Source organism: Gasterosteus aculeatus, chromosome 17 (genome assembly GCF_964276395.1).
Source record: "Gasterosteus aculeatus chromosome 17, fGasAcu3.hap1.1, whole genome shotgun sequence".
Lineage (NCBI taxonomy): Eukaryota > Metazoa > Chordata > Actinopteri > Perciformes > Gasterosteidae > Gasterosteus > Gasterosteus aculeatus.
In genome coordinates, this window is record NC_135705.1 from 2,804,558 (window position 1) to 2,829,176 (window position 24,619).

The 24,619-nt window shown below is 50.6% G+C and overlaps 1 protein-coding gene across 4 annotated transcripts in view; it reads left to right on the forward strand.

Annotated features, from left to right (window-relative positions):
- Positions 1–23,575, forward strand: part of arhgef10la (Rho guanine nucleotide exchange factor (GEF) 10-like a) — a 72,561-nt gene extending 48,986 nt beyond the window's left edge. For all 4 annotated transcript variants that reach the window (XM_078092801.1, XM_078092800.1, XM_078092803.1 and 1 more), the window contains 7 exons: positions 6,905–6,991; positions 10,434–10,642; positions 10,916–11,073; positions 12,257–12,399; positions 17,041–17,212; positions 20,730–20,852; positions 20,944–23,575. In XM_078092801.1, the coding sequence (XP_077948927.1) occupies positions 6,905–6,991; positions 10,434–10,642; positions 10,916–11,073; positions 12,257–12,399; positions 17,041–17,212; positions 20,730–20,852; positions 20,944–21,485 (1,434 nt within the window). In that variant the 3' untranslated portion in view covers positions 21,486–23,575. The remainder of the gene's footprint in view (positions 1–6,904; positions 6,992–10,433; positions 10,643–10,915; positions 11,074–12,256; positions 12,400–17,040; positions 17,213–20,729; positions 20,853–20,943) is intronic.
- The last annotated feature ends 1,044 nt before the right edge of the window (positions 23,576–24,619 follow it).

Genomic DNA, 24,619 nt, shown 5'->3' on the forward strand with positions numbered 1-24,619 from the left:
CACGGCCGTATGCGGCGGCGGCGGAAGGGCCGGGGATCCCTCGGCCGCGTGATGATTCACAGACGCCTCGTATCCCCCCCCAGTAGGAAAGCAGCCCTCCCTCTGCAACTCTCAAGAGCTTCTTTAAGATCCAAGACTGGGAAGACGTAAAGGGACATGTTTCCAGCCTGCGTTTATGAGGCATTAGGCCGGGACGGGGTAGAGTGCCAGAGCTCTTATAATACCTTGGGGGATTTCATCATGTATGCTTTGAAGTGCGTAATGACGAACTGGGAAAGGGTTCTGGCTGCATCGGGGGGGGAGGTGGGGGGTGTTAGCTTCCCTTCCCTTTTTTTTTGAGAGGATTAGCTTCTGTGTCTCAGCTCAGAAAAGCGCTAACAGCTCGGCCCCCGTCCCCCCCGGTTACGCGCCGCACTAGTTCGCATCTCACGGATCACTATCACCAGTATCTGTGTGTCTGGGTGAGATCCCAACGCGCGGCGTCAACGGCATCCGCGCTCAGCGTCCCTCCCGCTCGCTCGCTGTGTCGTCCGTCTCCCCCCACCGATGGCGTGACGGGAGAGCAGCGCTCTGCATTCAGCCCCGCTGCACCAAAGCCCGTGTTTGTACAGGAAATCAGCTCGGTGAGAAGCAAGTACACCGCGCCACGCCTGGTGAAAGACGCAGCGGCTTCGGTTTGAAGGCAGTGTGTGTGTGTGTGTGTGTGCATGTGTGTGCGCATGCAGTGAAGCACACTGCACACGAGTTGCTGCATTATGAAATATAGATGAAAACGCAAGAGGGTGAGAGAAGGTGGCCTTTCCATGATGCAACTTCTTTCTGCTGTTTAGTTTTATTCCGATTTTCTATAAGCCGAAGTCATGGCGTTGACATCCGGCCTCCGTTTGTCTCCAAGGTCGTTCGCTACCTTCGTGGCGAAGCGGTTATCAGCTACCTTTCCGATCCGTGGAGGACGGATGGAAGCCGCCTCTAACCAGGCGTAGCAGCACACAGCGATATCCTTCTGGCAAACACAACAACACAAACAGCAGGATCCACCTCTGCTCAGGCAGCGACCTGTTCCACCTCAGACCCGAGCCTCGGCGCCTTGTTCTTCTGTTATTCCCTTTAGCTTCATGATCATCTTTCACAGGAAATCTCGCCACAGTGAAATCTTAGGATATCAGCCGCTTAAAGTGTTTTCAATTCAAACCCACAAAGTTACAAACGTCTGTTTTCCATTTCACACACTACGTTTTATTGTAAGAGACGCGCTCACCTAATGTCGAGCATCAAGCCGATGTTTTCGGGGGTCACGGGTCGGAGGTCAACGGCGCATCTTCCACCAGAAACTTTGGCAGCGGCAGAGACCGGCGCCGAGAGAGCCGACACCCCTCCTAACTGCTTTACTAAAGTATCAGCAAGTGTGCAGACGACGGGATTTCTCCTCCGCCGGATCCCGATCGCTCCACTCTGCCCAGATTAGGCAGCATCGAAAGCCAACTTTATTACTCAGGTAATGGCCCTGAGGCGCCTCCGAGCCAAAAGCAGCAACTGCCGCCTCCGCCTGCGATAAGTCCGTGTCAGCAGAGGCTGAAAGGCCGCTGCCGTGTCTGGCACACCGGGAGGCGGCCGTATGCAGGCGTGCGTTTGAAATGTTCGTAAGCGCCTTTCGCGTTCAATTGTCATTGAATTGATTGAGAAAAATGTGTCCCGAGCCCCCGACCGGTGCGGTTTGTGAGTCGTATTATGAAGCCAGGTCGACAGCAGCGGGACCCGTGTTAGCATCAGCACGCTAATGCATCAATGCATCCCAGGCGGGACGGGGACGGCGAAAAGGACGCGGGATTTTTAATTTGCCAATGACAGGTATAACAGTAACAGGATGGAGTTAGTTTTTTTTATTACTGCTCAGTCTGTTTTCCACAGTCAAGCTGCACTAAACAGATTGATTCACTGCACGTGAGTTCAGTCGCCTTGCGGTAATTGACACGCTAATTACACTGTACGCTCGATCTGCAAGTCTCGCCTCGCCGCCGCCGCGTCCCCTTTCCCCTTTCGCCCGACAGAGGGCGGCGCAGCGTATAGACGCGGACCGGTGTGGACACACCCAGCGCCTTCCGCCGACAGCTTATCTGCAAAGGGCGCCGATCTGTTGCCGTGACAGCGAACATACTAATTACAGGGAATGGAAGACACTCCAGCGGTGCCTCAGAGCACGGCCCTCCTTCTCTGGCCCCGAGTCTCCGCTCACTGTGTACTTGTCGAGCGACCACGCAGGAACAAATGATGTACCCGGAAGGGAAATCCTGCGGATCTGCTAAATGTGCTAAATTAGTCACATTCGTCCTCTGCGTCAATGTGGAAGAGGCAAAAACTGCATCAATTCCAAAGGAGAAGGGAAGCAGGGTCTCTCTCCTCTTTGATGCTCTATTGTGGAATCCGCTTCCTGTCCGTTGCTCCTCATTCTCTGCTTTGCTAATTAGTCTTCCTGCTACCGCTTTTAAAGTCCGTCCAAACAGCAACTTCTGTAAATGTAAATTTGCTTTAATGTGAAAAGTTTTGACTAATGATTTGACCCGACCTCTCCATTTTTTCAGTTGCGTCATGAAATGTTTTATGGTTTTAATACTCGCTTGTTGGCTCGCTTCAGCCAACACGCAAAAATAACCCAAATATGGGCTTGAAGCGACGGTCCTGAAGTGTGGTGGTCGAACAATCAGATTTCTCTTTGAGAAAACACGTTTGATTTGCGTTTGTCTCATGTCGTGCCAAACAGGCCACCGCAGAATTAGGATCCAAGGACTGCGAGGGGCAGATTGGAATTTTGGGAGTGGGGGGGGGGGGGGGGGGGTGCTCCTTGATGTGCGCAGCTTCCTTGGCAAAAGAAGCTGCAGCCGCGGCGCCGCGCCGCGTCCTGCCGTCGGATGAGGGACTGTAGAACAGTTGTGTCGGTTTCTGTCTTTGAGGTGGGTAAAGATCGCTTGTCTCGGGGGGGGGGGGTGAAGATGGACGAAGTGGTCGACTACACACGGAAGTTTGAACCCATTAATGCAGAGGCAGCACGCGGCTGTCATCCAGAGTCGGGGGCCGCAGGACGTGATCTGTGTGTGTGTGTTTGGGGGGGGGGGGGGGTCATAGCGACACAGCACATTTGCATGACATTTTGTACAGCTGTAGGATCCTTTTGCAGGAGGCAGATTTGTGCCGCGTGGAATTGCGTCAAACTCACTGTAGTCGGAAGTAAAGGACACATTTTTTTTTTCATAGTGAGATGTTTTGACCGCGTGACCCTGGTAAATTCTCTTGTATGTGCACACCCACACGCATGTGACATTCTGTATATCTACGGTCTTTTTTCTGATCTCAACATCTTTTTCTTTTTTCTTTTCCCAAGGTAATTTCTTTGTTTCTCCCGTTTCTTTATGGTTAATTTGTGTGGCTGTTTAACAGTTTTTTTTACTCGCCTCTTGCAGGTTACAGGAGTGTTTTCGTCCTTCTAAGCCTCTAAGAGTATAAATCCAAATGCCAGGAATGAATATAGAATATTAGCAGTTTCAAATCATTTCACTGTAAGATCATCAATCAGACTAAATTAGGTTGCAGAGCACGATTTTTTAGCTCATGAGAGATGTCGAGCATCGGTAGCAGACATGCTGTTAAAGTAACACCACTTATGTTTACAGAAAAGGTCAAAATAGATAAAAACATGTTTAAAAGAAAAAAAAAAAAAAAAGATCAGCATCATTTTCTATTTGCTCGAGGAAGTCAATGCAGAAACGCCACTCTCCATCAGAGCTCGCCTTTTTGATGACCCGAGCATGTTAGCGGCTTGTTTAGTGTGCATTACCTGTGCCAGAGCTCCGGATGTAAGTCATTTCTGGCAATTCAGTCTGTGGCCGTCGTGCCCGTAGCCCCGAGGCGGTGGGGAGGCGGCGCCGGCGCCAGTCAATTACCAGTTAATAAACACTGCAAGTTTTCTATTAGTGCTTGTTAGTGCGTGTAGAAGATTGTTGGTATGTGGAATTGGGAGAAGCCACTGTGACTACAGAAATATACATAATACACAGCACCCACTTCCCACTCCCACGTCGCCATTTTTATGGAGATGATATTTTTCATTAGATTTTTTTTTTTTGGTGCAACAGTATCGCCGCATCTCATCTTTTGCTCCGAACTGTGCAGAAATGTGGGCTCAGGAGTTTTACTTAATGCAGTTTCTCATAAAAGACCATAGAGAACTCTTTCCAATAAAGGAAATCCATTACATAAGCACGGGGGAGGCCCGACGACGCACCGCCGGCTGCGGTGTGTTTTGTCACTGATGATATTATGGGCCCCAGGTGATGCATGGACCCTGTTTGGATAGCAGCTGTCAGGCATCTGATGTGTGGTGAACCCCCCCCCCCCCCCCACACCCACCTTCCAGAGCAGACGTCTACACTGGGAAGGGAAATGTTGCTGTGAGGAAACTCAGTGCGCCTGAGAAGCCTCTGGAAGCAAAAACAACGTTAATTGGATCTGGGGAGGTCGCTCGTACCGAGGGGACGCCGCTCAGACGGTCTTGACGTGACCACGAGCAGGAATCATTAAAACCCGTCCCTGTCACAATGGACCCCTACCAACGACCCGCCGCCTCTAAAACGCGTGTTAAACACACACGTTACACGTCCACCCTTCAGGCGAGCGACGGATGCTTCTCCGCCTGCCGCTGCCACCTGGAACCGGCATCTGGGCTGGACAACTGGTTTGTGGGGGTGGGTGGGGGGGGGGGGAGTCCCTCTCAACCACCGGGTCACCGGTAACCGGCAGCTGGGAGGGCGCCCTCCGGTCACATCGACAAACTCGCTTTAATTAACCCCCCCCCCCCCTCCTTAAAGCCCTCCGTCATACCTCCGTCAGCCGGCTCACCTTCCTCTCACATCCCGCCTCCACGCCTGGGAATACACACACACACACACACACACATACACACACACACACACACACACATAGTAAGAGCTACAAAGAGGACTGACGGTTGACGGATCCCATGGATTTTTTAAAATGGTGCCTTTGGATCGCCGACGGGACGATCTCCGCCGAAGACAACATTTGCTTTTGTGCTCGTCAAAATAATCGCCCCGTTCACACGTGCAAATGATCCACACAGGCTTCGCTGTTATGTGCTGCTTACCGAGGGAGTCCGATAAGTGTGCCAGTGCTTTACGGTATTGATCACGGTCTCTGTCTGCACTTGGGTGGGAAAGCGATCCGTCCTCGCCTCAGTGGTCTTGTGCACTTCCAGCCGTTCTCACATGAAATGCTGCTTCACGTTGAAAGGTTTAATTGAGAAAATTGACAGCTTCATTCTAATCATTGTGCGATTGTGTATTCAAGAGTGCTGTCGAACATTTCTCGTGAATAATGCGCAGTCATTCATCTCACTCAGTTATATTTCAAAACAAAATTTTCTTCTTAAACCCAATCACATTTTTTCAAATGGTAAATATGTCATTAAAGCAGCAGCCTCTCTGTTTGCACATGAATGCACATTCCAGCCTTCCCGTACCTGAATATAACGCCGCGATGGGACTGGAAAGGTCCCACTGGTCCTGCGAGACCGACTCTGGAGAGTGACAACGTGCACAGCAATCCGGGTATAAATAGATCGGCCTTCACTGCTTGCCGCCGGGCCTCAGGCGGCCCGATAAACAGCGGCGAACTACCGGACCCGGTCGGCTGCAGTCCCTCTGGTCCGGCGCCACTGCTGCTCTCTCTCTACCGCACGGCTTCCATATGGACACTGCAATGGCCGCCACTTAATTACCTATCGAAAAAAACAAACCCTTTCACAGCCCCGGCCGGAGGACGGGCAGACGGGGGGAGACGGAGGGACGGGAACGAGAAATGGGAAAGTGGGACTGAGATTGATAGAGAGGACGAGTCACACATCTGCGTAGTGAATATGAATAGATGGAGACAGACACGGGGGTGGGGGGGGGTGAGGGGGGGGGCAGTTATCTGGCCGGCGTCCTCTTTTTGTTTACACAAAGACACACACACGCCAGGAGAGAAAAGGGGGGCGGGTCTTGGCCCGGAGAGAGGCTATGAATCCGTGTGATTGATGGTTGCCGCCGCCAAGGACGACATTTAAAGATGCGCGGTGCTCATCGCTGACCCTCTCCGCGGTTCCTCCCCCACCCTTTCAAAGCGACTCACCCCCCCTCTCCCTCCACAAAACTACCCCAACAACACACAAAATTAGCCGTTCTGTCTGTCACATTGCCCACCCTCAGCGGTCACACACCAAAATAATAATAATTTTCTACCCGCCGGACTGTCGGTTAGAGGAGCGGCTTTCACCACAGGAGGCTTTGATGCATCAGCCAGCTGTACACTTTAAATGTCAACCTCCATCACGGCGGCTTCACGTGAACAAGTCTGCCACACAACTCAGGAATTCTGATTTGTTTTCCTTATTAATAAGATATCGGCTCGTTCGGCCTCGGTTTAAAAGTTGCAATCTAACGGAGCCGTGGTGAGCAAACTAAAAGTAACACCTAAATGTAATGGAGAAACGCATAAATAAGGTTTGTTTATCAGTTTGGATTCAAATACCAACATTTCAGGCGATTGTCTGTTTGCATTTTTCTATTATTTATCCACGGCCTTGTGAAAATATATCTGAGAAATCAGAAGCCGACTCTTTTCACACTCTCACGTGGCTTTGAAGTGGGCGGAAAGCCTCCAACCTCCAATGTGGACTGACAAACTTCTTGTCAGCGGCTGAGTCGAGGCACTTTCCTGTCAGCAACCACCCAATGAAAAGCCAGCAGTCACTCGGCTCTTTTGACCACATCAAAAGAATATGAAAATAAGGGTGTCAGCATCGGGCCACACACACACACACACACACAGTAAATATCCATTTGCTCTCTTGCAGCTTGAAGCTGCCCTCCACAACCCGGTTCACTGTGCGCTGTTGGGCTTCTCCGCAGCGAGCACCTCCTTACCTCAAGGCTACTTTTGGGTGAGTACCGTTTTGTTTTTAATTTTTATTTACGGTCTTCTTACACACACGAGAACAAAAGCATGCATGTATAACGTTGCTGCCCGTTTAAACGTCCTCTCCACGCTGGGCTCCCGTTCGTTAGAATAAAGAATGGATCTGAAGGCCGGCGGTGGCGCACGCACCATTTTTCTCCGTGAAATGCCGCCAGGAAAGTGTGAATTAATACAGTGCAGTATAAAGGCTAGTGGTAGGTAACTGCTACAGAGTGCTTCATGATGAGCGGGGCAAAGTGTGCTGCCAGACTCACATCACCATCCCCGGGATTAAGCTGAGGGAAGGGGGCAGTTAGGGGAAACCGTTGCAGAGGCTCTGCTATTAATCTTTAAATGTTCCATTTTTGTTCCCTCTTTTCTTTTTGGAGGGTGCGGGACGCTTATCAGATGCTGGTAATCCTCCCGCGACCGAAAAAGGCGACTAAATCCGGTGCAGGTCCTCGCGGACGGCGTCTCGGGCGCCTCAGACTCCGTGTGGCCCGGAGGCTCCGTCAGACGCGATGAGAAAAAGAGATTCGCGAGGAGAGCGCGTAGGGCGCCGTGGTAACAGCGTTTGAAGGGAGCCTCGAACGTCACAGAGGGCTAGAGGTTATGGGCGTTTTTGGAAACAAGTACAAGTCTTTGAGGTTTCTGAATGCTCATAATTTAAAAAGGCGCGATATAATTACATCAAAAAAATTCTGAATCTCAGAATGACATAATAAAAAGTTAGTAATTGTACTTATTCTAAATACATCCCTGCATTTCGCAGCAGAAATACCCAACAGTGTCCGGCCCGCCTTGTGATTCGACCGGTTGATGTTTTGACACTTCTGAAAACTAATTTAAATTAAATTTATTGTAATTCCAATTGAGTTTAGCTCAAAATGGACGTGAAACTGGGAGGTTTACTGGAGATTAGGCGTCACTCAGTAAACAGAATGGCACCTCTTGAACTATAATTGCATATTTGTGTTTGGAGTCCGTGCCATTTGGTGTTCTACAATAACTTTGCATTTCAATCATTTGAAAGAGTCTGCCGGCGGAGACCAAAGGAATGTGGCTGGGTTGTTGTGAGCGCTATCGTGGAGGAGGCCTTAACTCAAGTCTTTTCATGCCTTCACGCCCGGCTGTGCTGTGAAGTTACTGTTATACCTTCACAGTCATCGTGACAAACGCGCTCAATCTCTCTCTCTCTCTCTCTCGCTCCAGCGCACGCCGGCCGACACTCGCCGACGTCAGTTTAGCAGAAGGCTCCGTGCGGAGCAACTTCCGACCGCTTCATTCACGAAACCACATTCAAGACCATTTTTTTTCAAGTCGATGAAAATGACAAAAAAATTCCATGTTCCATGGAGCCCTGAGCGGTCCTCTCTCTGCATCGCCATGGAGACGTACAGCATCTCGCCGCATTCGTCATTTGAGCGTTTCGAGACGTCTCCTGAAGCACGACGCGTAACCACGGCGAAAGCAACTTGGCGTCCAAACTAAAAACGTGACAGTGAAGGTTTGCCCATCAGCGGGAATGATTGGCAGCTGGGCGTTGCCACCCCCGGTTGGTTCCACCTCCCTGGCAGGCTTGTCACATGAGGGATGACGCTAATCGCGTTGCAGTGAGGTGGGCTTTGATCACAGTAATGACATCGTGTCAGCCTGATACTCCCGTGTTTCCCTTCACCTCCTCGTCCCACATTTTAAAAAACATCCTACTTTTTACATGCAGTTAGTTCACGTCGGCGGCCATATTGTTCACCTTTTTTAAAAGGCTGCGTCCTGAGCTCGGCCCCTTTCTGTTTGGCTCAGATATTCCGTTTCTGTTCAGTATTCAGAGCAGGCGTCAGCGACGCGAAGCTCGAAGTGCCTCAGAGTACGTCGACAATCTGGCGACCCGCGGTTTTGGGCTTTTAGCACCGCGAGCGTATTTCCCACGCTGGCCCCCGCGGCGGCCTAATTAATGCCGGCGGCGCGCTCGCCGCCCGATTCGGCTCCAGAAATCTATTCTGCCAAACTGCCAGTGATGGACAATATTTGCGTTGGATGTCGGGCGCGGAGAGGGAGGGGAGGTCCGTTGGCGGCGGCGGCGGTGCAGATAGTGGCGTGCGGAGGAGTTTGGGAGATGAATGTTTAAATTGCGGGGGTGGACTTTGTGTTGGGGGGGTTCGGGGGGGGGGGCTTTTGGCCTCTGGCTCCAGCTGCACAGAGTCACTTGACGCCGTCCTGCCTTTTTGGGCTCCTCGGTGCAAGATAATTCCTCCCTATCTTCCCTTTTTTTCCGCCTGCGCCGCGGAGCGTTATTTGTTCTGGCTCGTTCTCGGGAGCCCGCAGGATCGCCGCCGTCCAGATTCCGCACGCTGATACAAATCAAACAAATGATTGCATGCAAATAAGGCTGAGCGTGGCGGAGAGGAGCCAAAGACTATATTTAGCTCCTGTCACATTCGCACGCGGGGAAAATACATCCGCGGCGTCTCGCAGCAAGCGGCCCCGCTGTCTTTTCCGAGGAGGACGTTGTTCTTCACCGGACGCCCGGCGAGGCGAGTGATGGCTGAGTGAAATGATGTTGAAAAGCCACAGCGGCACTTTAATTGTTTGGGAGTGGGAGCAACGGCCCCCTTAATTGGAGTCGCACGAGAGGCAGTTTGCAGGGCTCCCGCGGTCGGGGTTTTGCTGACACAGAGGCCGTTATGAATGTGGTGCACAGGAAATCAAGCTTCTATTTACGCCGCCGCCGCCGCCCTGGGAAGCTTGGTGTGATTGGTGGACCTTTTTGTTTTTGTGTTACTTACTGTGGTTTCCTGCTTGTTGGTTCGAGGACAACGCAGACAAACAAGTCCCTCTTCAAAAAGACACAAACAGGTGGATGAAACTCGCCAGCTTTCAGAAGCTCGGCGTCCTCCAGTGTTCAGCGCGACCTTGGAACTGATAAGGACAAATGTCAGCTCAATTGAAGGAAAGTTAGTTATATAAATACATATATATATATATATTAGCTACGTACTGTATATTTCCCTCTTCATCATGAACTGACTCCAGCGATAGATCAGCCACTTGATCTCGTAAAAAAACCCAAAACACCCTCATTGAGAAGCAACTCGGAGCCTCTCGGAAACGGGCGAGATGAAAAGATCGCAGGCTTATAAGAGTTGTTTGATGTTCCACAGATGACATTGTGAATCCGTTACATAACGCGTTTAAAGTTCTGATATTCCCGGCGCTCAAAAGAGGACTACAGACGATCGAGCCTGAAAGGAAGAATCGAGGAGAATGTTTAACCGGAGACACATTATCCAAGGCAGGCCGACGGGTTCTTCCCACCCGTTTGTCCCTTTCCGTTCCAGCGGACCCGTTTATTGGCATTGTGATTCGGGCGTGAGCTTAACGCCGGGTCCCCTGACCTCTCGCATCCCCTTCTCCCCCCCCCCCCGCAGGTGGCCGGCGGAGACGGCGCGCACGGACAGATCGAGATATTTTCCCTCAACAGACCCACGCCGAGGACGGTCAAGAGCCTGCCGGTCGACGCCGCCGTCCGCTGTCTGGAATACGTGCCGGAACCTTCTCCGTCTGAGGAAGCGGAGGCCGGAGTCCACAAGGCCTCCGGGGTCGGCGCCAGCATTTGCGTTGGGTTGGACGACGGGCGGTGAGCTTTTTTGAAATCAGGTCAAAATTCGATTAAATCGGAAAGAGAAGTCACGGCGTAGATGTAGAGATGGATGCAGATTCGACACCACAACACAGCATCAGAACCGGGGGGGGGAAGGTTCCACCTGTCTTTCCCCTTTTCAAACATTTCAGATTCAGCCGTTTCTGTGTTCAATCAGTCTGTCAAGTCAAAATTTAAATCGAGCCACTTCTCGTCACTTCCAACGACGGCCATTCATCACGCCCGGCGCCGCTCTTTTGTCCCATGCAGCGTGCTGGTGTACGGCAGCGTGGACACGGCGGCGCAGTGCCTGCTGACCCTCGCCGCCGCCGAGGGCTCCCCCGTGCTGTGCCTCAAGCACTCCGCCCGCTTCCTGTTCGCCGGCCTGCGCAGCGGCGCCCTGATGGTCTACGGGAGGAAAGAGGACGGTGAGGCGCCTGTCGGGGGGGGGTGATATAACAGACAGTGATATAATAAGTAGCAATGGGTTTTACTGTTTGATGCAGTAAACATCGGCGGCATAAATCATCATCTGTCAGCAGGGACACTTTTCCCATTTCCTCATTTTCATAATGAGTTTTTTGTAAAAATCTTTCAAGGGACTCCATCAGAATCACTTTCCCTTCACGCGTTACTCCAGATCTCCACACGCCACTCCAGTGGATGTATGAAAATAACGCCGCACCAGGTGGTAGATGGCACGGCCTGATTAGTCAGGCCTTGCACAGGGCCAGAGGGGGGGGGGGGGGGGGGGGGCAGCAGTGGAGCTCGTTCCATCAGCAGGTTCTCCTCACCTGGCCTCCGTGCGTCAGCCTGACTGGCTGCCTCCTCTCTCCTCCCGGAGCAGAAAGGATGATTAATTACGGCAAGCTGCCGCTCGCCGATTAAATATTACTATTCGTGCTTTGTATGTAGAGGAGAGCAGCTAAAGAGCTCCGGAGGATGTTCGCTGGATTCCTTCCTGCCCTTCACCCGCGCTGCTTCTGCCCGAGAAAAAGGCGCGTGAATACAGAGCAGCGCGCCGTTGCTCACTGATTCCAAGACGCCGCGTCAACGTCGACAATGGTTTGCGTTGATGGGGGGTGTTTGTACGGGAAAACAAAGAGGGAGGAGCGCCGGCGTGGTCTCGCTCAGCGCCAAAGGGACATCTCACAGGAGTGGATTTTGAAAAGGTGGAAAAATGACCTTTTCTAACATGCCAAGCAATTAACCTGCGGAGGTCAGAAGGCTCCGAACAGCTAGTCCGCTATGAAAGGCAGAAATCAACAACTCAAAATGTTAATTAAATGGCTGGGTGCGCTTTGTTCCCTAATTTTTGCTTCATTAACGCAAAGCGAAGGAAATGCTTTTTCACTTCATAACGCGCCCCCCGTGGTCGCTGCGCCGCAAAGGAGAAAAAGGGTCCGTTTCCATTCTCACACTCAGCGGGAGGATTGTTGCTAAAAATACAGCAAAGTTTCGCAAGTATCATTTTAATTTCCTGACCACGAAACGTATTTGCTAGTGGAGTGGAGAAATGTCCTCACGTTGAGGAAGTCGGTGCGACGCTCACGCGAATACGTTCGGTGCTTCTGAGCAGGGAATTCATTTTTTTTCGTTTTTCCCCCCCAGATGCTCTGTGGGACCCGGACTCGTGCAGATGTGTAAAACTGGGCTCGCAACCGGTGCGGACTCTGCTGGTGTTGGACGACTCGGTGTGGGCGAGCTGCGGGAACTCGGTGACCGCGGTGGACGTCTCCAGTCTCAGCACTCAGGTGAACGGCCGAATCATCCACCACCGATTTCACACTAACCGCCTTAAGAGAGAAGCAACCATAATAACTTTAACCTTCACTGATGCTGTTGTTCCATTAAAAGCCCTTCTGACGCTTCTCAAAAGGTGGATGAAGAATAGAAAATGCCAGAATGTTCCTGGAGAATTGGAGTGTTTTGGGTGTCGGGTTCAACGGAAGCAAAACCCCATCATGTGATTTATGCTAACTGCTACCCAAACAGGCACATTTGCTAAAACCCATCATCATCATTTACAGCATTCAGTATTTTCAGCTGTTATTAAGCAATTGTGAATCTCTTAGCAGGTAACGAGAGGCCTTCCAGGCAATTTGTTATATTTCTTCCATCGCTACTCGCAAGGTCAAACCCGCCCACCTCCCCACCTGCTAAATATTCCGCGTCTTCACCGCGGCATGTTTTGAAGACGTAAATGGATGAGTTCGCGGGTGGGGCGGGGGGGGGGGCGCTAGTCGAGGTACTTTATTTATGTGTTCTGTTGTTTTCCGCGGCGTTTGAGGAAAAATTCTGCTCCTTTTCATTTTCTGAAAAGATTTATGCGCGCAGCCCGAGAGCGCCGGCATTGTAATCTGCGATGCCACGAAGATTTACGGCCTGGAGCCGACGCGCGGACAACCGAGCAAACAAACTCTGCAGCTCTCACGCGCAAATAAGCCTCATCTAACTGCAGCGCTGCGAGACCGTTATCTCCTCCGGAGCCTCCCGGGTGTCGTCCGTGTCATGCTTTTCATTTCTGTGCAGTCATTCTTCGAGGTGTTCACGGTGGGGGGGGGTGTGTGTGTGGGGGGGGGGGGGGGTCATTACAGGTGAACAGGGGGGGGGGACGGGACGCCTCCCGGCTCTGGCAGACAGTAATGAATGACGGGCTCTTCAGGGTAATGTTAATATGGTACCCAGATACCCAACTGCACACCATTACTGTTTAATTATAGCCCCCCCCCCCCAGATGTGATCTGTGCGTGGCCGCGTTAATGGGAGGGAGGGCTTCCGTAAGCAAGACGCGTCTCCTTGTCTTTCCCCGCAGCCGCCGTCCTCCGGTGACACCGGCTTAATCAGCCGAAGGGCCGCGCCCGGTGGAGGCGCAGTTCTGGTTGACTGTAGCTCCCTCAGAGTCAGCAGTTACCCCTGTGCTAACCTCGTCGTCTTCCCCGCTAATATGCACTCAGGGGGGGCTGACTGCACCGTGAAGCGGAGCGCCGCCACCTGTAGGAATGAAGCGGAGCGAGGCTGCCCCCCCCCCCCTCGCGGATGTTCACCATTTTGTCGAATTTACTCGGCTTTTGAATCATTTATCCGTGACACTGTGGCCTGTCTGGTTTGACGGTGCCGGTCGCCCCCCTCTCCTCCCCCACGCGGCTACCGGGGTTCTCTTAAAGCTTCACAGTCGACGCTTCTACCCGTCTAAATATAACCTTTCCAGTCTGTTTCGGGGAAACGCGGTCGTGATCGCCTGCAACAGAAAACCAAAGTATCGTCTTTGCTGAAAAGTGCGTGCGTGTGTGTTTATTCTCAGCTTTGTTCTTTTTGATTATTTACACTCCGCCCCCGGGGGAGGGGGGAGGGGGGGTGCATGGAAACCTCGCTACAAAACAAAGGTGTTGCAAAAAAGGGAGAGATATGAAGATAGATGGATGGATATGCACACGAGGGAGATGCTCACATGTTGATGTGTGGCTGGATTCATGTGTGACCCCAAAACATCCCTGAGCGACGAAATCGCCAATTTTATTCCGATTTGTTCCGAATTACGGTCCTGAGTTAGTGAGATCTTCGCCGTGTGGGAAGCAGTAGATGAGGAACCATTAGATGACCATGAATGTCTGTCCCGAACGTCCTACTGAGAAAGGGGGGAGGGGGGTCACCACAGCCATCGGGTTTTATCTGTGGGGAAAGTGAATGTCATGATAATCCTTTAAATATGAGATGGTCAGTCGAGCACCCATGTGGAACCAAGAAGGTCACTCGGGGTGTCCCGTCACTGCCGAGGCCCAGTCCCGGCGCCGGAAGCTTCGTGCAGCGAGGGAGCCGGCGGTGGTGCAGACGGTCCATCGGTCCGACGGGGGTCCGCCCACGGCGCCCCAAGGACAAAAAGCATGGCCCCAAACGCTGATTCAATAACGATAATACGGTGGCATCAGCTCCCAACCAGAGGACCCTTCTGACAGTAAACATGAGGACGCCACTTATTTCACATAAATTCAAACGTATTAACGCCTCTTCTTAAGTCAAATAGTTCAATGAAATCAGGCCAACTGGAGGAGCAGCAGGAATCATGGCATGACAACTTTAAAGGAACTTAATTGGGGAGAAAATGAGAAAAATCTCAACAAATAAAAGATTTTGTCGCGCAGCAGCGGCTGATTTGAATCTAATTATAGTGCAGTGCATCGTTTGTGTGATTTTCTACATGCTTCTACACGTTTTATTTCAAAAACACAAACATTTTATCATTATTTTCAGTACCCTCCTGGTTGATTTGTGATGCCATAATTGCCAATCTCCTTCCTGGAGCGTAAACACTGCGCGGAGGTCTCTCACCCGAACCGTAACGACGTCGGACGCGGACGTACCGTCAGGGCCGACCGGCAGGCCTCGTTCCTTCCTCTTCCTATCGCCATTTCTTATCCTCCCCACTCACACTCCGGGGAGGACAAAGACTCCTCGTCACCTGGTATAACCAAGGACTAATGAGGCGCCGGGAACCAGCTGCAGTACTTTCTGCTGTTGTCGTGCGGCTGCCGGCCGGCGCGGTTAGTTAGTGAGTTCAGTGCAAAGGGCACATTACTAATGTCGAGCTTCAGCGAGCGCCTCTGCTCTGCAACCGGGCAGCCAGTTGGTGCTTGTACTTGTCCCACATTTGACACCTTTTTCAATTTAGTTTGCCCCCCCCCCTCCCTGGTTAAATGTCTGAGGACTTCAAGTTTGCAACATGGGCTCGAATGCAGCTAAAAACATAGTTTTCTTTCAAATTAAAAGTTCTTAAATCAATTTCTGTATATTCCAATACAACACATTGGCTTCCCAGAGAGCCTTCCAGGTGGTTGCAGGCATATGGGAAGCAAGATGGCCAATCTACCAATGGCAGCATGACAGCCATTGACGAGCTCTTAGTGTCTTTAAAAGCCTCCACGCTTGGTAATTATTAATGTGATCGTCACGCTGCATTTACAGCACACCGTGACGGTGTGTTTTTTCCTTCTTTTTAAAAGCATCACGTCACTGCATCTGACATGGTGAATGGGTTATTTGTGGAGACGCGCGCCTTGCTATTGTGGATATTGGATTTCTTTGATGGCTGCACTTGAAAAACAAAGCGATGCCGCGTGGATCTCGTCTCCCCGGCGCAGCAGACACACTCTGCCGAGGAGTCAATTAAAAGAGAAAACGCATCAAAGGCTCCCCTCCTTTCCCCTAATTCCAACAAAGGAGGACCCACCGGCGAGGGCGCGCAAACAGGTGGTAATCCCTGCACTCGTCTTTGTAAGGGGAGAGGGGAGCTGAGGGGGAGAGGGGAGCTGAGGGGGAGAGGGGAGCTGAGGGAGTCATTTTCACTCACTCCCTCTCACTGACTAATTGACCGGCCGCGTGAAGCTCGTGCTGTCTCAGCGATACGGGTTCAGAGACGATGCCCGAACCAGCCTGTGTCACGCCTCAGACTGCGGGGGGGGGGCTGCGTGTGTTGCCATGATAAGGCTCATTTCATTTGTTTCAAGCCGCTCATTAAGACTGTTTGCCTGAAACGCTCTTTTTCCTTTGTGTTTTTGTTGTTTAAACGATAGAAGCCAGGAGAGCGGGGCAGATATATTATATATAATATTTATATATATTTTATATATATATATATATCTAAATATACATATATATCATATATATTATATATATATATATATCTAAATATTTATATATCATATATATTATATATATAATATTTATATATATATATATTATATATAATATTTATATATATATATTATTTTTATATATATATAAAAAGTATATATATTTATATATATATATATATATATATATATATATTATATATATAATATTTATATATATATTATTTTTATATATATATAAAAAGTATATATATATATATATACGGTCTGCCTGTAAATGAGAGTTCTGGGACGACGGGTTTAATTATTTTGACGTCCGCGCCGGCCGTGTTTGTCCTGGTGAATCGCTTTCCCCCCTCGGGATGAAAACCAGCTTCTGGGCCGCCATCAAACGAAACTATTCATTGTCATTTGTATTGCTAACAAAATGTTTGATTCCCCGCTTTTCCACTTAAACGGACAATAGTATAACAATAATAAGTATAATAGTAATAATAACAATTAGATATCTGTGGTTAAAGTCACTGTGACCAATGTGAAATACAATTTTGGTCGTAACTCCAAATAATGTTATTACAATCTCAAAAAAGATGTCTAACAAGCCCATCAACCCATTTATTTATCTAGGGGAGGTCCTTTACAGATGTGGCAACACACACAGTGTCCTGTGATCCCATGTGGGACGAGCCAGATGTTCAGCACGCCAGGAAGTCAAACAAAGAGGAAAAGAACTCGGCTTTACCCTTTTTATTGTTTCCATTACAGACGTTTGAGGTCCACCCTGACCCAATGATCAGCGTCGCGCACACGGCGTGCGCCGGCGGGGGGGTGTGGATGGCGTTCTCCGAGGGTTCCTCCATCCGTCTCTTTCATACCGAAACGCTGGAGCTTCTGCAGGAGATCAACGTGTCGACGCGCTCGACGCTGCTGAACACGGGTAAACGCACACGACGTCACATCGACCTCAATAAATCGAGTTCAGCCGCCGTCCTGCAGAGCAGCTGAGACGCTGCTGCCGCTCTGCAACTGTGACACTTTATTGTTTAAAGATTGCACACAGTGCAGTTTCATTTTTGTCCTTTGTTAAATCAGAGCAATCAGTGGGCGCCAATTAAACACTGGTAATGCTCTCCTACCCAGAGGGCTATTCTGGTCCCGTCGCCCCTGGGGGGGGGGGGGGGGCCCATCTGAATAAATATCCCCCTGATGCCTTCTCAAAGCCGTAATAGAGCCATGGTTTGAGAGATAGGTATTTAAAAAAATGATTAAAGTAGTTTAGGTGCAGTAAAATAGGTGCCTTAAAGCTTTCTTGGCTCAAAGGGTTTCCATGGAAACCGTCTTGTCTTTTTGTAGATGTGCACACTTCATGCCCATTTACCTCCGTTTCTTTCTGCATGTGCCTCACCTTTCTGGTTATTATTCTTCTACCCTTTTGTCCCACTTTCTCCCTTTCAATTCCCACTTCATCTGGTCCGCAGTGGCGTAGAACTTGGCTCTCTGCACTCCGCTCAGGACGTTTGGCTTCCATCGCGATGATGAAATATTTATCAGCCTGAGAGGGTGTTTACCTGGAAGTGTCTAACAAAGCTAACCGCAGTACGGCTTTCCATAAACATGCCGAGGCTCATTCAGTCCACGTGAGGTTCCTTTTGTGCTGCATGACGGCGGGTTAAACATTTCAAGCCTTGACACAGGAATTGCTAAATTATAACATCATGATTTGGTTGAGAATAATAATAAATACCATGTATGTAGATATTATTGCGTCAAAAGAGAATATAAGCGAGGGAATTGTGACCCTAAAGCAATTTATTAAAAATAAATACATTAACTTATCAGTTAAATAGTTAAATACATTATGTGTTTCATGCAAATAATCACTAGAAATACAGTTAACATTCCAAAGGAAAACATTTAGAATTTTTGGAGGTTTAAACTTGATGGTTAAAATGATATTTAGTGAAAGTTATTGTGCAGCGCGTCGATTAAAATTCCGAGTAGAACATTTTAATTTTAAAAAAAATTTGAAGGTCCGAGTTGAAACCCGTAGGAAACGGTCAAAGAAGCTGCGTCCGAACCGCTTTGTCCCTTTTCACTGAGTCATACCAGGACGCGCTTGATGTATTTAGAGCAATACTCGAGGTTTTCTCTTGTGGGCTGAGGAGAAAAAGACAAAGAATACAAAAACACGAATGTGTTTTACTCCACAAACTTTTCTCCTGCAGATCAAAGTACTCTTTATTTTTTTGTTCAAGAGTCTTACAGCACAGCAGACTCGTCTGGAGGAAACCCGCGACCCCAAGGTCACCTGCACCCACATTTGAAAGCGTCTGGCAACCTGGAGGCTCGACCCGGGGGCGAGTCACAGGGGGGGGGTGGGGGGGGGGGGCGCTGAGCTGCTCGGCTCTCGTCTTCCTGGTGCACAAAAGGAAGGAGGATCTTTGACTTAAGTTCAGCGATTTGTTGAGCTCACAAGAGAAAAGAGGACCTGCACTCGATAACCCCTCAGACACCGCGCGCGAAATACCGATGGATTCTCTCCGTCGACGAGTCTCTGCCCCCCCCCCCCCCCCCCCCCCACCCCGGAGGGTTCTTCCTTGACTCCTGCCGGGACACGCAGTAATGATATACCCCTTAACCCTCCCCCCTTAATGTGATTTATACTCAGCGGGGAACCCAGATGCAGTAAACAACAGGGAAAGAAACTGCTGATCTCTTCTCTATAATGCCTTTAATACTTGTATCCTCGCTGACACATCACAGGGGGACGTTTATCTTTGGAGACGTCTCCTCCTCCACTCGGGGGACAGTTTGTGCGTTACTGCAGGAAAAAGGAGGTGCGACTGCAGCGGCGCCTTTGTCGTTTTCCCACTTTCCCGTCGGGGAGCAGGTGCTCGCCAGCGTCTCTCTCTCCCCACGAGCCGCAAATGGGCTCCGGGGGGGGGGGGGGGCGTGTGAGCAGGTGGCGGAAAACTAAACCGAACCCTCCGAGGTCTCCGTCCTAAAAGCCCCCGTCCCCTCTGTGGGACGAACGCGCTCGGTCCCCCCCTCCACGCCTCGGTCCCCCCCCCCCCCCCCCCCACACTTTGGATGAATCATCCCGGCTCCGCGAACGCGATTAATTAAGGACGGCGTTGAGCTACTGGTGCGGATTATCAGAACACGAGCGTGACGCAGAACAAACATGTAAATACAGCTTCCCATGTAAATGAGCGTTTCCCCCGGCAACGATCACAGGGCCGCTGGTGTAATTCAATTAGGGTTGACGTGGATATTATGGTAAATGGCGCCGTAGATAACTAGGCCACGATGGGAACCCACGACGGGGGGAAAGGAACGCAAAACAAATCCGCGCCAGACATTGTTCTCCAGCCCTTTTTGTTGAGTGGAAACAAAGGATGTGCACGAGGAAAGAGTGCGTTTGTCCTTCCCCCATCGCAGCAGGACGACGTTCTGCACGGGAAAGAGACAAAGCTCAGAGCCTCATGCTCTCAGGCAACGTAAATGCTCTTTTCATGGGCAGGAAATGGCCGCCAGAGACCGCCTGAAATGTTACCGTAATGGAGAACTTCCACAGGGCTTAAAAAGAAGGTCCTTCCCTTTATGGAACTGCATATTTACGCCCCCTTTCCAAACCCCACTGTTGCTTGACAGTGTTTAAAATGTAGTTTTTACAAGGCACACAGAGGTCCCGCACTAGAAACGTATTCTACAAATAGTGCTAATATCAGTTCATCCAGCCTCGTGCTTTAAATCACCGCGCTCCCGACCCGTTGGGCCGCGGGCATCTTGTGTCAGACCCGACGTGGCTTCAGCAGAGACTCAGATCCACATCAGATCTGATCCACTGAAGGACAACGATAAACACAAAAACAAGAAAGGGGTCGCTGGTGTTCTTAGGTTGTGTGGAGGTCAAAGGGGGGGTTTGCCATCATGATCACACACACACACACACACACACACACACACACACACACACTCTGCTGAGGGCTGATCAAAAAGATTGAAAACACCTGTTTTGCAGCACAGGCACATTATTTAGTAGCATTATGTCAGCAGAAGGTCCCTGTGTAATCAGTGAGAGGTGAAACTTTAAAACCACTGTGATTTTTTAAACTTTTCTTTTACTTATTTGACAGTTTTTTTAATTTCAATCTGCTCACAAGTAAAGTAGACAAATCCAATTTTTAGTGATTCCACGTAACATGCCGTGCGTGTGTTGAGCTTGTCAAATACAGATATCGATCCCAGAGCTTACTAACGTTCGTGCCGCTTCCAAAATACAGTGTTCTGGAACAACTTCCCCTAAGAGTCAAATCAATGAGTTCACAGTTCACTCTGTGCACGATCGACCAGCCAGTCGACACTTACGACTGTTTCACAGGAGCATGTGACCTTTCTGTCAGCAGCCGTGAAAAACTCAAACTCCTGTCAATGTTCCGTCTACGTTGCAGGTCAAAAGAGCGTGCGGGTCACCAGTCTCCTGATCTGCCAGGGGCTGTTGTGGGTGGGCACGGCCCAGGGCTTAATCATCACCCTGCCGGTTCCCAAACTCGAGGGCATCCCTAAAATAACAGGTACGCTGCCCGCTTGGCGACGCACACACACACACACAGTTAAAGTGACAAATGGCGACTTTGAAGTGTTTTGTCCCTGTGCGTCCTGCAGGGAAGGGAATGGTGTCTCTCAACGCCCACCGCGGGCCGGTGGACTTCCTGGCGGCCACCAGCGGCACCCTGTCCCCCGAGCTGCTGAAGAGGGATTCGGTCGCGGACGGTCCGGACTCGGCCTTCGGCGGCGACGCCTCGTCCCAGGAGTCCCTGCAGCATTGCTACCAGGGGGAGGGACGGGGCAAAGGGCGCGGCGTCCTGCTGCAGTACAAGCTTCGCTCCACCTCGGGACTCCCCGGGCAGCCGCTGACGGCGGCGGGGGGCGACGCGGCGGCGTCCGACTCCTCCCTGGAGTCCCTGGAGCACAGCGTGGAGGACGGCTCCATCTACGAGCTCAGCGACGACCCCGAGATGTGGGTGCGGGGGCGTCCCTGCGAGAGGGACGGGGGACGCAGGGACAGGGTGGTCTCGGCGGCGGTCATCTCCGGGGGGAAGGGCTTCCGCAGACTGAAGGAAGGAGCCGCAGCAGCAGGCGCCCCGAGCGGCGGGGAGGGTTTGGAGAACGCCCTCATTGTGTGGCAGCTCCCGCTGACAGTGTGAGGACGCACGGCGGGGCGGCGGCGGCGGGTTAACGGAACGCAGGCGACGACCCCCCGTCCCCCCGTTCCACACGTACAGAGGGTTTGAGTGAAGGCGCTGACGTAGGAAACTAAGACGGCGTCTCGGCGGAGGTGTGATCTTTTTGATCCTCTTCCTCCTTTTCGGATGGAGACTCCTCAATCGACGCTCACCGGTGCGGGGCGGCGGGGGGGACGGGGCCTTTCGTTTAGTGCGCGGCGCTAGAGATGGACGTCTTTTATCTGCTCCCGTCTCTGCCAGCTCGTCTCTCGTCCCGGACGATGTGAACGTCAGAGACCTTCCTCTGTGTGAAAAAGGATTTCTTTCCCGTCCGGGTGCAGCTGTGGCAGAAGTGATTTTTGGTCACAGTGAATGAGTTGCTTCAGGGAGGCGAGTCATGGTGCTGCCTGCTGCCTGCGTTTGTTTCACATGATCCATATTTGCACAGATTCATTTGGGTAACAGCCACGTTCCGCAGTGGGGTTCGTCACACAACACACGCAAACCTCGGCTACACTTCGAAAAGACAAACTCTACAATTCCACGATGAAATAAAAAAAGGCTGCTTTTATGTGGACAGACACACCGACGCATCTACATCAGCCAGAAGATATGAGAAGATCAACTGGGTCCCATCAGTACTCATGCTAATATTACTTGGATTTAAATGGAAATATTAATGTTAATGATAAAAATAGGAGGTTTCATGTAAATAAATCTGGTCTCCATTGGGGAAAGATAAGATGGTCTTTAACCCGACCGGCCTCTAAAACCGCTCTAACCACTTTTAATGACTTAAAAACGTATCGTTGCTTCTGCTTACTGATGAAATAAAGTCGGGTCAGTGAAACGCAGCAACAGGATCACGTTGGATTGGAACTGTAAGCAGAAGCAGCCAGAGGCCCCGTGTGGAGTATTCTGTTCCCTTTAGGACTTTTTATGTTTAAATTGCTGGTAGCAAAGGGTTGTGGACGTGGACCATTGACACGGCGTGCGTACCGCGCGTGTATTTCCCAGCGAGCGGGGAGGCGTAGCAAGTAGCCGAGTACGAAGACCTTTCGTGTATTCTCAATAAACAGAGTGATGGCGAAGGTTAGCGTACATCCTCGTTCTCCACCGCCGTCTCTATTTAGCACATCCACCGCGCGTTACATCTCATCTCACTCTTCCACGCGGATGAAGCCAGAATATTCATTGCGTTGTGTAAGTCCCCGAGGCACATCGAGGTTTATCTTCCCCCTTTTCTTCTCCTCGCCGCTGCAGCATCTCAACACCGGCCAGATCGTGGTGAACTCGTCTCAATGTGATGTCAGAAAATGTAAACTCTTCCGATGCTGCTGGAGCCACAATGAAGCCGTCACTAGTGGGTCCGACTTGTATGAGGAGCGCGTCCACCTGTCAAAGATGACCCGCCTCTAATCTACAGCGACGTGCCATTTGGGGGACGTTGACTCATACATTTGAATGTGTACAGGTGTTGTCCATGCACCCAATGTGATTACTCTTACATGAGCGTACCGTGCTACTAATTTAACCTGCAGACTGTAACAGTGTTTTTAAATGAGACCGTAGGTGACGGTTTATGCAATTTGACACAGAACCTCGTTTAATGGAAACTCAAATGTTATTTTTAGGTTTGGCCATCAGTTTTGGTAACACCTATCTCATAATAATAATAATCATATTAATAATAATTAAAAAACCTGAGAGCTTTGAATGCAAGAGAAGGAACAAAAACAGTCACATGACCACGCTGTCATTTGCAAACATCTTGGACATCTGGGCTTTTTTATGGAAGAAATAAAAACCCAGGAATGCATCTTATTTGTCTCGGTTTGCAGAGAGCCTGTGGTCATCGGACACCCTTTTGTTAACGTCCCGGAGCGGTGACCGAAATGACGGCCAAACCCACGAAAGTACGGTTACATGAGACAATTCAGTAACAGGAATGACAGTATTACGCTCACAGGCGCGAGGAACCGTCGCTCACTTCCACCCCGCTTAGTTCTTGTGAGGTGTCCGAATGATGTCTAACAAGCTCATGCTGAATTAAAAAAGATATTTAAACCAGAGTTTGATCTTCTTTTTTTTTTTAAATACATCATCGAGACGTTGGTCGAAGTTCATCATCGTGCTCACTGTTAATGTTTGTCAGGTTCCGTCTCCAAATCCCTCCCCCGTGAGCCCGATGACGTCGCCATTGGTTGATCTCCAGCTGCAGGTGAAAACACTCCATGCCGCCCCCCCGTCGCCCCTCTCCACCTGTCTTTACCTACACCTCCCCTCGCCGCGTCCCTTCATCCCCCGCTCCTCGAATATGAATCCGATGGAGCGATGGAGCCATTTCCTCACGACCAATCAGGTCAACGTGTGCCGATGCCCTTTGACCTGAACGGTACACGAATAGCCTCCCTCACACCCCCCCGCCTACCTACTCCACATAGGGGCAGTCAGGTCGCATAAAGCCCCCCTCCCCGCCGGGGACGCGGGGCAGGTGGAGAGACAGCAGCGTAGCGTGCTACAAAGGTCGACGGGGAAAGCAACCGCAGCGGGTGACACGGCTCAAACGTTCCGCAGCTTCATGTGAATCGACCTCGATTCTCTTTATTTGGTATTTGGTATGAAATTTGTCTCTACTTGTTAAAAACGGCTATGAATACAAAGACGTTTTGGGGTTCAATACGCGTGAAGATGGGCTGCTGTCTCCACGCCCCCCCGTCCTCTGTGGCCGTGTGCGATCCGGCCTTTGTTTACTTCCACTCTTTGTAGTTTTTTCTCCCTTTGTTACTCAAGGTTTTTTCTTCCTCGCGGCGGCAAACGTGCAATTCTGCATCCGGCAACGCAGAAAAAGGCTCCCGCGGCTACCGGAAGCTCCTGCAAGGGTTAAACGCTGCACCGCTGCACCGCGTCGAATGGTTCCAAAGCAGTGCTGAATCGCACCTTGTTCTTGGGTCAGCAGTAAAGCGTTTCCTCGCCTGGAAGCGCCCCCCCCCACACCCACACCCACACCCACACCTCCCCACCCAAAAAAATAACAAAAATCAGGGACTGGAACGCTGTGCAAGCGTTTCACGGTCAACACTCGCACAGGGCACAAATAAGTGTGCTTCTTTCTG